This window comes from Polyodon spathula, chromosome 14 (assembly GCF_017654505.1).
Source record: "Polyodon spathula isolate WHYD16114869_AA chromosome 14, ASM1765450v1, whole genome shotgun sequence".
Classification (NCBI taxonomy): Eukaryota; Metazoa; Chordata; class Actinopteri; order Acipenseriformes; family Polyodontidae; genus Polyodon; species Polyodon spathula.
This window is the reverse complement of record NC_054547.1, coordinates 25383250-25398500: the sequence shown is the minus strand read 5'-3', so window position 1 is coordinate 25398500 and position 15251 is coordinate 25383250. Positions and strand designations below refer to the sequence as shown.

Sequence of the window (15251 nt, the reverse complement as noted above, 5' to 3'; positions counted from 1 at the left end):
TCTGGTTCGATAAACACAGACTCCACTGTTTCAGTCCTGGCAGATCAGGCTGCACAAAGGGGAACAGTCTCTGTGGCGCCAGCTCTTTGGAGGAGTCTTTCAGCCGAGTGTTGCTTTCTGCTGATTCTGTCCTGAGATCAGTCTACAGTACTGTAAATAAGGGATGTGCCTGAGAGAGCTAGTTGGGGCCTTCTGCTTTTCCATTTATCTTTTGAAAATGTAGATGCAGAATGAGTAGACCACATTACTACCAGCAATGGCAACACAATAGATTCTCAACATGTATTGTACAGAAGCCCTACTTCAGTAATACACTGATAGGGTACAATACAACATCACTGAAGTGGATTACCAGTGTATATTGAATGATACAATTGTGTTGTTATTGGTACATCAAAACATGAAAATGTAGTACCATTCTCTCAATGGCTCATACCATTGCACCACAGTACAGAACTTTTAATTTGCCATTGCACTGTGTTGCCTTTGAAGTTAATTTAAGGAATCTGCTTAACTATATAAGAGGCGTAAGTCTTTTTTTTTTAAATATGTGTTAATTCATCCATAGGACATCACAGTGAAAAGTGTTGTAGGGAACATGACGATTTAGGCAGCCTCAGTTCCTTCTCTCTCTTCATGTAATCCCAGACAGACTTGATGATGTTGAGATCAGGGCTCTGTGGGGGCCATACAATCACTTCCAGGACTCCTTGTTCTTCTTTATGCTGAAGATAGTTCTTTATGACTTCTGCTGTATGTTTGGGGTCGTTGTCATGCTACAGAATAAATTTGGGGCCAATCATTTCCTGTGTTTTCGTGCATAGTTGAGTTGCTTGGCCTTGTTTCAACGTCGGAGGTATGGCTTTTTGGCCGCAACTCTTCCATGAAGGCCACTTCTGACCAGACTTCTCCGGACAGTAGATGGGTGTACCAGGGTCCCACTGTTTTCTGCCAATTCTGAACTGATGGCATTGCTGGACATCTTCCAATTGCGAAGGGAAGTAAGCACGATGTGTCTTTCATCTGTTGCAGTAAGTTTCCTTGGCCGACCACTGCGTATACGGTCGTCAACATTGCCCATTTCTTTGTGCTTCTTCAAAAGAGCTTGGAAAGCACATTGGAAACCCTTGTCTGCCTTGAAATTTCTGCCTGGGAGAGACCTTGCTGATGCAGTATAACTACCTTGTGTCTTGTTGCTGTGCTCAGTCCTGCCATGGTGTATGACTTTTGACAGTAAACTGTCTTCAGCAACCTCACCTTGTTAGCTGAGTTTGGCTGTTCCTCACCCAGTTTTATTCCTCCTACACAGCTGTTTCTGTTTCAGTTAATGATTGTGTTTCAACCTACATATTGAATTGATGATCATGAGCACCTGTTTGGTATAATTGTTTAATCATACACCTGACTATATGCCTACAAAATCCCTGACTTTGTGCAAGTGTACCTAGTAGAATTGATGTTGTTTTGAAGGCAAAGGGTGGTCACACCAAATAAGAATTTGATTTAGATTTTTCTTCTGTTCACTATCTTTGCATTTAGTTAATTGATATATATATATATATTAACATGTCTATTTTTGAAAGCATTCTTACTTTACAGCATACCAAATATCTAATTAGTGACATCAGGAGTAGGGCTATGCTAGCAACGATGAACGAATGAGATAAATACCATCCCTAATAGCCTGTTTTGTATATGTAAATAAATTTAATTTGGTTTATTATGTAGAAAGCTGTTACTAACTGTAACCTACAGTCATTAATGATTCTCAGTGATGAGTTTGGTATTGGGGGAGTTAATTTCATGGAAGGAGCTAAGGCATCCCAGTCATACAATATAAAGTTATGTAAGATTATGGTGGAGTGGTCTGGACTTGAACCAGCAATCTCCAGGCTATATGGTGCCTTTACCGGATGCGCCACTCAGTAGCTCCTAGCCTAAACTTCTTTTAGTCTCCCTTACGTTCTGTCTTAGTTGCATTATTACCCAAACACAGGCGAAGCAACAGTTGGCAGTGAGTTGTGCCAACCTTTTAATTATTTCTCCTGATTCACATTTCAAATAATATTCAATGTAACCTTCATTATCTCGCCTGTCTCCAATATAAACCTTGAATATGTTCTGGCCTATCTCGACTTGGCATGCAGTCAGTAAATCCTTTATTGTAAAAAGAGTAGATGCTACCACTCTTGAAGTTCTCAGACATTACTTGTATAGAAAAACTTCAGTTCTCAGTAAGAAATAGTATAAATAATTATTGTAAGTATTTAAAACAGAAAATAAATAACATTAAAATAATTCTTATGGTAGGATAAGAATAGTTATTGCTGTATGGTTCTTGTTCTTTTATTTATATTAAGCACCCTCTATTCTTCTCAACAGGTTCATCATTCATTGTGAACCTCTGTGATTATTCGTATCATCATGGTAATGTCATGGTAATGCCCACCTGTAAATTCACAGTGACATCACTGTGTGGATGAATCAGTCAATCCCATTGGGACTGCCCCAGAAAGACCTCATAGGTATCTATCAATTATTTTGTGAGTGGTTATCCAGCACCTTCAATTAGCTGTCACCCTGTCACTGAAAAGGTTAATGGGAATCGTGATTTTTTCCAATTGTCAACATGAGTGGTTTTCTAGTAACCAATTCAAATTACATCATTTTAATAAAGTATATTTCGTAGTTTTTCCAGGATTTGGTGTGGGGGAGCACGGGGGAGAAGGCGAGACTAAATTACAGTATGGTTTTAGGTGAAATGGCAGCCGTATCAGTCCAGAGATGATAGACCTCTCCTTATGTTTGTTGAGTATGATTTTTTTTAAAAAAGGAACAAATGATAAAAAATATATACAGCAAATTCCTAGTCCATTTCAATTAAGATCTATTCTCTATTAATACTATTTTGGGTGGTCGTAACAAAATGATTTCTGTTTCCTTTTTTTTTTTTTATGTGATAGACACTATTCATGAAACATAACACTGAAAATACCCAGGGCTAAAATACATATTATTCAAGGAGTGTTATGTAAAATTCCCTCTAGTGGAGTTTAAACAAATACACACAAATAGTGGTGATATGAAGAGGAGAAAAGGCGTGCTGTGTTAAAGCACACAGATAATGGTACAGCTCCCGACACCCACCCCCACCCCCACACCCCCACCCCCCCCCTCCCCCTCCCTCTCCCATCCTTCCCAAATCTACACGTGTCATTTAAATGTTAATAGATTACTTTAATGACCAGCTTGCTTCTTCCCTGATGGGCTCAAAGCAATCATTAAACTGCATCAGATTTCACACAGATATCACATTGACCTATTTATAGAACATACTTTTACCATACTGTAAATGTGGGCAGATATTGGGAATTTAACTGAAAATTGCAGCACCACAAATCAATAATCAATAATTCATCAAATTCCTAACTAATAACTAATGTCACGATAAATATTATAATATGCAGGTCGCGATACAATATCTATTACGATGCCTATGATTTTCCTATTTGTTACATGTATGATGTATAAAAAGATCAAATGATAAATTCATGATTGACCATTTTTTTAAGCAAAATAATAATAATAATAATAATAATAATAATAATAATAATAATAATAATAAGATAATAATAATAATAATAATAATAATAATAATGAGACAGGGTATGTATGACACATAGCTCTATTTTGATATGATATATTATGTAAAGAAAGTATCACGATTTATCCCCTAATCTCCTAATCTTTGTGCATGAGGGTCTCTCTCTGTAGTACACCAAGTCTGCATTTTGGAGTACCGATAGCGAGCGTAGCCTGAAAGTCATTGCTGTATGGTCCAGTGGTTAAAGAAACAGACTTGTAACTATAAAGTCCCTGGTTCACATCTTAGCTCAGCTGCTGATTCACTGTGTGACCCTGAGTAAATCACTTAATCTCCTTGTGCTCTGTCTTTTGGGTGAGATGTTGTTGTAAGTGACTCTGCAGCTGATGCATAGTTCTCACACACCCTAGTCTCGTATCTTGAAAAGTGCTTTGTGATGGTGGTCCACTATGAAAGGCGCTATATAAAAATAATGATTATTATTTTCAATGTCTTCAAATGAAAAACACTTCTCATTGAAATGACATTGTATTTATTTAGTTTCTAAATTTAGCTGTATTGGATATATTTTTTTTATTAATGGGTGGCATATCTACTTATTGTAATCTGTACCAAACAAAAAATGACTTGTACAGTTTTATGTTTTTAATTAAATAAAAAAAACAGCATGCATTTCATTATGATAGCAGTATTGTTTAGACTACAGGCCAGTTGACATTATCAGGGTTTGGAGAACCAACCTGCCTGTGAATGGGTGCTTGAGTAATTTGGAGGAAGAAGTTCTGTTTACCCACCAATGAAGGTGTATACAAATGAATAATAGTGAACAGCTGAGGACCTGCATAAATGCTTTTCTGTGCACTATTGCTGTTTGCCCCAAAGACAGACTGCAGAGGCATACTCATGGTTTGTCTGAAAAGCAATTGTAATGTCACAGCCACCTGCACACTGAAGTAGAGGAACATTATACAGCTAGATCTATAACTGTAGATAAAACAACTGCCTTTGAAACAACAGTAGTCACATAGCAGGGTAGCAATCATGCAATCAGCCAATTATAGTAATAACCTCTGACCCCCACACTGAATTATGAATTATCATGGACTTTTTGCTGTTATAGAACTGAACTGTACACAGCAATTATGTTTTAGCAGGATGGTAGATTTTAAAAAAAGGGCAAGGAGTAGCTAAATTGATTTCAGAAAAAAACAGAAGTCTTTTATTGATTCTGTTAAAGAAGCACTACAGTATACAGCTACACTGTCTTCCATGCTGGTCCTCATCTGCAGTGAGTACTGCACTCAATGTGCTGCCCTGCTTTATTAAAACGAAGTGCCAGTCAAATTAAATAAGGGTGTATTAGGGGGAGGATAATGTTCTACAGTGTTGCGTTGTATGAAAGGTCCAAATAGCATCCTTTTGTATTTTATCATGTAAAGTTAAATTACTTTACACATAACAAATGAGATCAAACATTGACTTGTTTATAGAAGTGGCTTTTTATATTTAGTGAGCAACAAATGCCAAACATAAAGCAGTTATACCAGGGCTTCTCAAACTTGGTACCAGGGACCCCCTGTGGCTGTTGGTTTTTATTCCAACCGAGCTCTCAATTACTTAACTAGACCCTTAATTGAACTGATAATTCACTTAATTGGACCTTTTTACTTTTCAGCTCTAAACAGTTGCAGATTTCAAGTTGGCTATAATAATATTTTATAAGTAATTTGAACTCTGCAACTGTTTATGAGCTGAAAACAATTCAAAAGGTCTAATTAAGCAAATTATTACTTCAATTAAGGGTTTAGTTATGTGGTCGAGAGCTCAGTTATAATGAAAACCAGACAACACCGGGGGTCCCTAGGACCTGGTTTGAGAACCCCTGTGTTAGACAGACTGCAGTAAAGGAGATTATAAACCCCAGCGCTCTTCTCAACCAAAGAGGTTCAGAGAAGAGATGTCATTATCCACAATGCTTCAAAAGCCTAGGAGTTTGGAACTGTCACTTTAAATACTGAAAGCACCCACTCTATACTGTACTCGACATACTGTATCAGGAACATTCACTTTGGAGAGATGGTTTGCGGATGCTATCAGAACCAATTAGGTTAAACAACTAAAAACCAAAATGTAAACAGACCCCTTAACGTCATAACAGCTAATGATATTTTCCCTAAAAATGCCGTTATAAATGATTTATAGTTTTGCTTTGTTTTTTGGAGATCAGTAAAAAATAACTAACAGTGAATACATTCTAACTGTATATCTATATCATCTGTAAATTACAGCCCTAGAATCAGAAGGAAACCATATGTTGTAGATGTGCTATCTCTATTAAATTCATACATTTCACTTTTTTTTTAAATGGCAAAAGGGGCAAGTTAAAAGAGCACTACAATAAGGTATTGGCCAAACGGGAAACATATTAAAAACATTTTTTTTTTTTTTCTCATGAGTTGTATCTCACTAATTTCATTACATTGGCAGCTTTATTTTCCTTCACAAAAAAAACCAGCTATGATAAAGAGCATCATAAATCTATAAAGGTTATGAATCGCGTCTGTCAGTAAAAGGTTGCATTAAACATCAATTATATTTCATTCTACTAAGTCAGTTGTGAAATTAAATGTCCTTACAGCAGTTTAAACAATTAATCAATCTATAAGTGCCTTCTTATGTGTTTTTACATGAACAATGCGTTACATAGAAGAATGGTTGTAAGTACTGGAATGAGAATCATGAACTGTACATTTTCAGTACATATGGGAGGGAGGGAGTGAATATTTTATTCTAGTGATTCATTTATATAACATACCAAATATGGCTCCCACGGTGTAAGGTGAAGACTGTATGCAAATCCATGCACTAAATTGTAGAATTTCCATGAGTTTGGGATGAAAATATAATACTAATTTAAGCATTTTCTCATAGGCAATAATGGAAATTACACGTAAAATTCACACATCGTATACCTTCATCGTGCCTTTTGTTAAATGAAAGAAAGCATTTACCTCCCATGGGAACTGATTCACACAAAATGAATTATTGCATTTTTGTCCTGAACACCTACTTAGAGGGTACATAAGGACCTTTTTATTTTATTGTGTTACATGTTCCCATGTGCTGCTACAACTTTTTATGTAAGGTGTGTGTATTATTTAAATTACTATATTTTTCTTTTTACATTTTGACCACTTTTTTAAACTTTTAAATTGCATTCCCTGCCTCAAGATGGCTTCCCATGTAGCCACATGGACATCTCAGAACTACATTTCCCATCATCCTCCTGCTCACATATGTAACTAAGATGAATTTTCCAGTGAGCAGGAGGGGATGATGAGAAATGTAGTTCTTAGAGGGGGGCATATGTTTAAACGCACTAAGCAGCATTAGTTTCTTAGGGAATCTTTATTAAAATCAAATATAGCCTGCAAGACTGCACAGGATACTACTTTTCCAATTAGATGCAGTCTCCTGAGCTTTTCTTTATATCGCTCAGTTTCACTGCTATTTCTGAACCCCGATTTCTGCTCACGCTCAGAGCCCCTGGACTTTCACTGAATTTCATTCAACCTCAATTTATATTCTGAATTTGAAATGAATCACAGCAACTTCAAATGAATGGGCTCCACTTTAGTCAAAGTGAAAATATTCTGGAGAATCAGCTTAAAACTAAATTTTAAGGGGAGGTCATTGAGCAAGGTTGTTTAAGGTAGGAAATGTCCAGAACTATATTTTAATTGAATACAGTAACAGGGAGGTTATGTTCAGCAGAAAACCTTTTTACCATTTACAGTCCTGCAAGCTCCCAGACAATATGAATAAGACAATGGCAAACAATGCATAAGTAATGTGATTAAATCTAAATACATGCTATGATATCTAGAAGCTGTGGTAAATCCACTTGACAGCAAAGCAAGTCTTTTACAGATACCAATAACATCATCGCCAATATAAAGTATAGCCAAAATGTTCATTCTTTCTTTCAAATGAGAATTTCTTCCTAGCCAATGATTCATAATGTCAGATCTCTAACATGAACAATCCTGCTTTCTTTCTTTCTTTCTTTGGTGCTGTATAACGCAAGAGTGATTTGATGTGATTCATCCTAGACTTCAAACTCCCAAACAGAAATTAAAATTTGAAACTCACAGTTTAAGGAAATGTATGGGTTTAACCTACACCCTATTGGGATAAGCCACAGCTATATTTTTGGAGTATTTTACAGCACCCAGAAATCACTTTTTTAGTAATCCGTGGATAACCATGATTATTATCCTCAGTGCTGTAAAATGTTCTAAGAAAATCCAGCTGTGACATCTCAGCGGGCATAGGATCAAACCAACCCCATAGTCAAGCAGACAAACGATTTGATTATGATTAGTGTAAAAGTGATGTAAGAGGCAAGATGTAGAATATGTTTTAGATGGCAGGGTTCAGAAAAGATAAACCTAGCTTTAATAATAAAATTGTTTTATAATATGAATAGAATTTTGTTGTGTCTCTTATTCATATGTGAAAACAAAAAAAAAAATCAAATTAAAAGTGATAGCCATGAACAAATACTTTAAGTGTTTTTGCTCCAGTTAGTCAAGATCCTTTAACACAATTAATCTGCTGCTGTTTAGAAACTACTTTCGGAAACTGGTCAGTGAAGTGAACTGTGAAATTCCCTATATGATGATGTCAGCTTGCATTACATTCTGTCCTCTCTGTACACTGTACCACGGTTATGACAGATGACAGCCAGTTCATCTTTAAATGTCACCTATTGTCAAAGCTGTAACATAATGATCTCATCTAATATCTCAATGTTATTGATCTAAGAGCATGCAATACATTTTATTTTTTTTATTTTAACTTCGCTTAGTGGTCTACAGCCTGAACAAGCATTGTTGAATGAGCAGAGCAGTCAAAAGATATCTCCTGGACTTGTGCATGTAAATGTTAGGTCATACCCAATCTTAATAAAAGTTAATGGAATCTGTGTCAGTACTTATGGTTAAGACTTCACTAAATGCAATATTGGGGGGGGGGTGGGGGGGGTATGGTAAAATCTAATCACAATATTGAGAAATGCAGTGTTCTGATTGACTGAGAAAGTATGCGTAAATACTGAATAAGTACAGTCAGACAAATCATGGATTCAGAACTCCAGTCAGTTTAAATTATAACTGTTTATGTGCAAAGAAAGTAGTGCTTTACAGATACTTTTATGTTGTTCAGTTTCAAATGATTAAACTGCAATGGTACACTTCTGTCACGTTACACCAGCGAACCAGTGATCACCCACACTGCAAGTGAGCTCCTTACCCACTGCACAAAAGAGCCAGGCTCCTCTGCAGGTAGGCCTATAGAGTGTTCACCTCATCTACCAACAGAGGTCAGAATCTGTAATCATCACACACCAGAACCCATTAGACTTGCAATAATGTTTTACATTTTGCTCAAGTAATTACTTTCCACATTCAGTCTGAAGGATTGATTGAAACCACTGGGTGACAATACTACTGTATATATGCTGTGTGTTTCACTTCTGAGATGCATTACAAAACAGTAAATACAGTAAATCTGATGTACAAACAAAACTAGGCAAGAATTATAATGAATTAATGTGTTAGTCTTTCCATTAATCACATAAAAGCTGCCAGCCTTTCAATTATTATTGTTCTAGTTAAATTAGCAATTCCAAGTGTTATTTAAAAAAAAAACATTTGATTTGTCAATTGTAGTAATTTTCATAAAGCGAACCCTGGAGTTAAATACATGCAGTTTCAACCAGCACATACCTTTACTGTGGAGTAGATCATTTCTTCATTCTTCGCTTCCTGTCCTCCTTTTTTTCATCAGACAAAGCATATCCAAAGGGTCCATCTCGACTGAACAATGACTTCCTGTGCCTTCTTGGCTTGTCATACTGTTTCGCCACCCTCGCCTGGTCCAAATCTAGGGTCAGGTTGCTTGCGAACTCTGAATAAGCAGAATTGGAGAGTGGGAGATAAGTGGGTCGGAGAGGTTGGCTTGCATTTTCACTCTCGAGGTTTGCAGAGACAGAATTGCTCAAACAAGGGCTCAGGTGTGTCTCCAAAATGAGTTCATTCAAGCTGTTTGTTGTAACCAGACCTATTTCCAAATGCTTTTGCTCCTGTGGTGAACTCTGAAAGATAGTGGTACTTGGTGACGTAGTGTTTTCAATAATGTTGACGTCTGGATCTCCATCATGAAGACCAGTCCAGTTGGCACATGATGATTTCCTATCTGCATCATTCGAACAATGTTTCTTAGGCTTTAAAAAATTCTGGATCACATCTTTATTCTTCTTGGCTCCTAGGTCTTTCTCTTCGTGGACATCACTTTCCTCGCCAAATGAAAGAAAGAATGGGTTTTTACCTTCGGATTCTTTGCAGCTGCTGCTGTTGATTTTCAATGACGATACTTGGCTGACACATTGCTCCAGAAGATGGGTAATATTGATATCACCTGCTTCTTTAGCTGGACTCATAGGGGACTCACAAACCCCCAGAGGCAATGAAGGATGGTTCCCTCTAAGATCAACAGGCAGTGATTCACGAACATTGTTACTTGTGTTGTTTAGTAGTTCTGTACATTTAATATGGTCTATTAAAGATAGGCATGAGGCACACAAATGCATTTCATGTGAGTTGTGCTTTACAGATTTTCTGCAGGTCTCACATAATGATTCCTTGTCAATAGCAAAAATTATTATGCCATTTGCTCCTGCACCAGGTGAACTTGCTGTCTTCTTCACCTCTCTGTTTAAAGAATGGGCTTGGTATCCATCTGCTTCTAAAATGTTGAGGCTGTTGTTAATGATAAATTTGGTCTTTGTTTCTGTGTGCCCCCTTGTGATATCCAGCTCAGACAAGACAGACTCTAAACTGGCCTCAACAAGTGTAGTGGGGACAACATCAGGAGCAGGTGATCTTTCCTGATTGAACATTGACTCTTCTTCAGTTTTTGTTGAATCCATGGTGTCATTCCATGCTTCAATATTTGTTATTTGGGAAATCTCAGGGAATGCCCCCATGGTGTTATGACATTCGTTGCTTTTCTGTTCTTCTGAGCCAATCTGTGTTAATTCAGATGAACTCACCTTGTCAGTTTTCTGCTTGAGCCAGTTCATGATTCCCATTGCCAGGGATATTTCTGTATCGCACAGCTTCAGCAGACACTCTTTGCCCTTCCAGTTGCTCTGAAGGACCTCTTGGCTGATGACATCAAGAGCTGATGGAGGGGCCAGGTTTTCTTCAGCACCAACGTGAAAGCTGTACATAGACAACGGGAGGTCGATGGACTGCCCTAAAATACTCTCTGACACAGATGTACCATCATCAAAGATGGGACTCATTCCAGGTTCATCAGCATCATAAAATAGCTCATAGAGTGCATCGCCGCTGTAGCTGTCTCTTGGAAACCTGTTGGATGTGCAAGGGGTTATGGATTCCTTGCTGTTCTCCTCTTTCCCTGGGGAAAACGAATCATAATATCCTTCATCGCTTGTGGAAATGGATTCCTGAATGTCACTTTTTGGCATTATTATAACTGCACTTGCAGTATCCTCAGGAGAAGATTGCAAGTCATAAGGGGAATTAATCTGATGTTCACTTGCTGGTGTAGGAGGCAAACTAGGTGTATGCAACATTGTGCTATCAGTGCTAGCCTCCTGCTTTAACAATCCTGTGTTACGCACACTTTCCCACAAGCCTAAAAAGTCTATGACCTCTGTCTGAGCTGGAGATGCTAGCTGCTCCACACCCCCTTGAAAAGATTCCACAACACGACTTGGCTTTCTTGGTTCACAACGGTCTTTATCAGGATCCTTTTGTCTTGCTATCTCCAGGTGGACATGATGCTCCTCGTCGGCAAATATCTCTCCACAACCCATTTGGGAATCAAAACTCTTCACAGAAGCAACATCTTCACTGAAGGTGCTGCAGTAGTCATAGGTAGAGTCCAAAAGGGGGTCACTACCTGAGAATTCTTGCAGCGTAGCATTTCCAGCCACACGCTCCCAATGTTTTGAACGTCTTCTCAGCCCTTCCAAGGTTGACTCCTTCTCAGAGATCCCTGGAGACATTGTCTTTTCATGTCTGTGCCTTTTCATGCTAAACAGATCTCGGAAACCCTTTTTGGGTTTCCTTAGCGAAATCCTTTTCTTAGGAATGGATTTGGCAATGGATGGCACAAAAGGCACTTGAGGGGCAAAGTTCCTGTAATCAATAATTTGCCTACCATAGTTGGGCGTGCTCCCATTCTCTTGTAGGAGTCTTCCATAACTATTTTGTGCAATTCCGAATCCGGAAAAGCTAATGCTGCTTATAAGCCTCCCTCTTCTTCTAACAGAGGAAGTTACTCTCTCATCGTTTGTGGTGCCATGTCTCCTGTGCTGACCCATGCCCATGACACAATCATGTGTTTTGCTTTTTCTAACTGATCTACATCTGTCCCAGTCTTCAGACAGTTCGCCATCGCCGTGAAGGAAGAATGTAGATAGTTCGTTTGTGCTGCTGTGTTGGGAGGAACACTGATGTGTCAGTTCTTTGCAACCCTTACTGAAGGAGGTGCTGCTTCTCATCCGGCTGTCATTTTCACCAAAATCTATATCCACGATGGTGTTTGTATGGGAGTCAGCATGCTGCAAACTGCTTTTCTGGGGACTCTTTCTTCCATCCATGATGATGTCTCACTCATATCTGTAGGAAACAAATAACAAATCATGTATCCCGTTTCTTATTATGCAATAGGCTTTTCTATGTTTTCTTTAAAATTACATTAGGATGATTCGGGAGTTGATTAAAGGGATAGTTAATCCACTTTTTTAAACTTATTTAATATCCTATTAATTGTGTTTGGTATGAACCTTCAAATCCTCATAAAAATGTAATTTTCAGTTATTTGTTAATGGAATAGCTAGTAAGCATCTAAGTTAAAAAGAAAAAAAATAGAGAGAGAATTAAAGCTGTTTTTTAAAGCCTTTTACTCAAAAAAGTAAATTATTATAGGAGAGAAACACATTTTAAATTTACAAAACTGGAAATAAACATAAGAGCATAAGAACATAAGAAAATGTACGAATGAGAGGAGGCCATTCAGCCCATCTAAACTAATCAGGTTCCTAGTAGCTGACTGATCTTAAAACTTTGTCAAGTTGGGTCTTAAATAATCCAATTGGTTCTGCCTCAAAAATAAGACTAGGTAGCATCCATACCTTCACCACTTTCTGTGTGAAGAAGTCTCTCTTGTCCTAAATCAATCTCCACTTAATTTCCAACAGTGTCCTCTGGTCCTGGTTTCTGCTCTGTGCTGGAATTTTGGTTAGAATTAACTATATCAACTCCTTTTAAATAATTTTAAAGAATGAAAGTATACCCCACGTCTCCTCATCAACACATGAGATATTTAATGTACCTTTTGAAGTTTCCAGTCTAGGGGGAGTTTTGAATTGATTTGGTCTGGGAGACATTTCATTTTAAATACAAATACAGTTAAATATGGATATTATTCTTCCCATTCATTAGTTCAAGTTATGTTGAACAGACTACAACATTATTTCTTTTTAACTCACAGTGGGGTTCAAAAAAATATAGCGTTTAATGTCTCCATGTTGCTACAACTGCTGAAATAACACACCTGCCATTTTTATTTTCATTATTAACATCCTGACAATTTCTTACGCTTAGAACTTTAAAGTCTGTTTCAAAGCTCTTTTCATAATGGCCACTGTAGTGTACTGATAGTGCTAGGATTACTGCCTACGTTGATAAACAGGTAACACAGCAATGCTGATCCATGATGTGGTATGAACAGAAAAGCCAGAGGACATGCTGTTCTGTTTTTTTTTTTTTAAATGCTCTTCCTGCAGTGATTTAGAGGAAAGATCTCAAACCCCAGTGCGCTAGAGCAGACATTTTAAAATGAACTTTGAAATAGACCTCAAAGTTATAAGTGTAAAAAGTTTACAAAATCTTAATAATGAAAAGAAAAATTGCAGGCACATTATTTAATCAGGGGTAGCAACATGTGGGGACGTGTAACATTATATTTTTTGAAGCCCTGCTACTTATTATTTACTTGCTATTGTGCCTTATTTGTTTAAATCTGCATCAGTTTATTATGAGCCATCATAACCTCGCTAACTTGCATGCTAAATATATTTTATCAGATTGTTTAATTAATCAACAGTATATATTTTGCTAGAAGGAAGATATTGAGACCATTAATCTTCATTTTCAATGTGCCGTGGGAGTCATTCCAGTCAGCAATATAATCCATTGCTTACCTTTCATTTAAATAACTGCAATATGAGATTTGCTATTTAATCAAAATGCATGTGTACTGTACTGATTTTTAAAACTCTATTTAAATACTAATATAGGATTCCCTTGGTGACCATTAACTACATTATTGCATAGTTTATCCTTATGCCCATGCTGTGTCATTGGTGTTCCAGTTTGTTTACATTTCAGTAAGGTATTTTCCACTACAGACACACAAGCTTCCTCTCCCCTTTAACACTCTTTAACTATGTGCACCAAACAGGCATGTAGGTACACGTAGCGCAGAGAAACAAATCATAAATGACAAAAGGAAATCTTCACATTCATTTGGTACAACAATAATTAAATAGGGAAAACATCTTTATTACTACATAGGAAAAGAGTGTACATTTACATTGCTCTCTTCAAACAGCCAAGACCTATATTTTCCACTGTGGGCAAATTACAGGCACATTGTACACTCCATAATACATGTAATGTTACTGTACATATCATGCTTCCTGCAGAGGAAAACTGTGTCCTTTGTCCTTGCATTAACCTCTTGTTATCTGTGACAGAAGGACATGAATGAAACATGTGGGTTTCCCTGCAAAGCATCGATATTGCCCCAGGATGTAATAACAGTGCATTGCCTGATTGCAAAGATAGACAATATTTAATAAACTAATAAGTAGGTTCTTTATGCATAAAGCAAGAGTCATCTAGAATTTTTCAATTAATGTATATATTATTAAACTATATCATTATGCACTTAACTTATTCCTGTGATTTTAATTTATACATGAAGTGCGCACATTAGATTATAATTATAAATGTTAAATACTTGAAAAAGTTATTCTTTTATTGCAGTATGTGCCCTCTAAACACAGGACACTGTACTTGTTGATTATGCTTCAGATACCACACCTTGAAAATCGAGTGATGCGAGCTATTTCACTCAGTGTTTTTCCTTCTTTATGCAAGTCAAGATTGTTATAATAGTAGAAAACACTAGTGGAGGCTTTGAGTATATATATATATATATATATATATATATATATATATATATATATATATATATATATATATATATATATATATATATATATATATATATATATAGGCCACCACTAGATTCGTATATATATATATAAATATATATATATATATATATATATATATATATATATATATATATATATATATATATATAAAATGTAAATGTATAATAATGTATGATCTTGTGGTATGATGAATACATACATATACATACATATATATATATATATATATATATATATATATACATACATACATACATACATATATATATATATATATATATATATATATATATATATATATATATA

The 15251-nt window shown here is 36.5% G+C and overlaps 1 protein-coding gene across 1 annotated transcript in view; it reads right to left on the bottom strand.

Moving 5' to 3' along the window:
- The window catches only part of LOC121326627, a 48675-nt gene that overhangs the window by 31185 nt on the left and 2239 nt on the right, over positions 1–15251 (bottom strand). The window contains exon 2 of the mRNA XM_041269963.1: positions 9394–12318. Coding sequence (XP_041125897.1) covers positions 9411–12299 — 2889 coding nt within the window. The 5' untranslated portion in view covers positions 12300–12318 and the 3' untranslated portion in view covers positions 9394–9410. The remainder of the gene's footprint in view (positions 1–9393; positions 12319–15251) is intronic.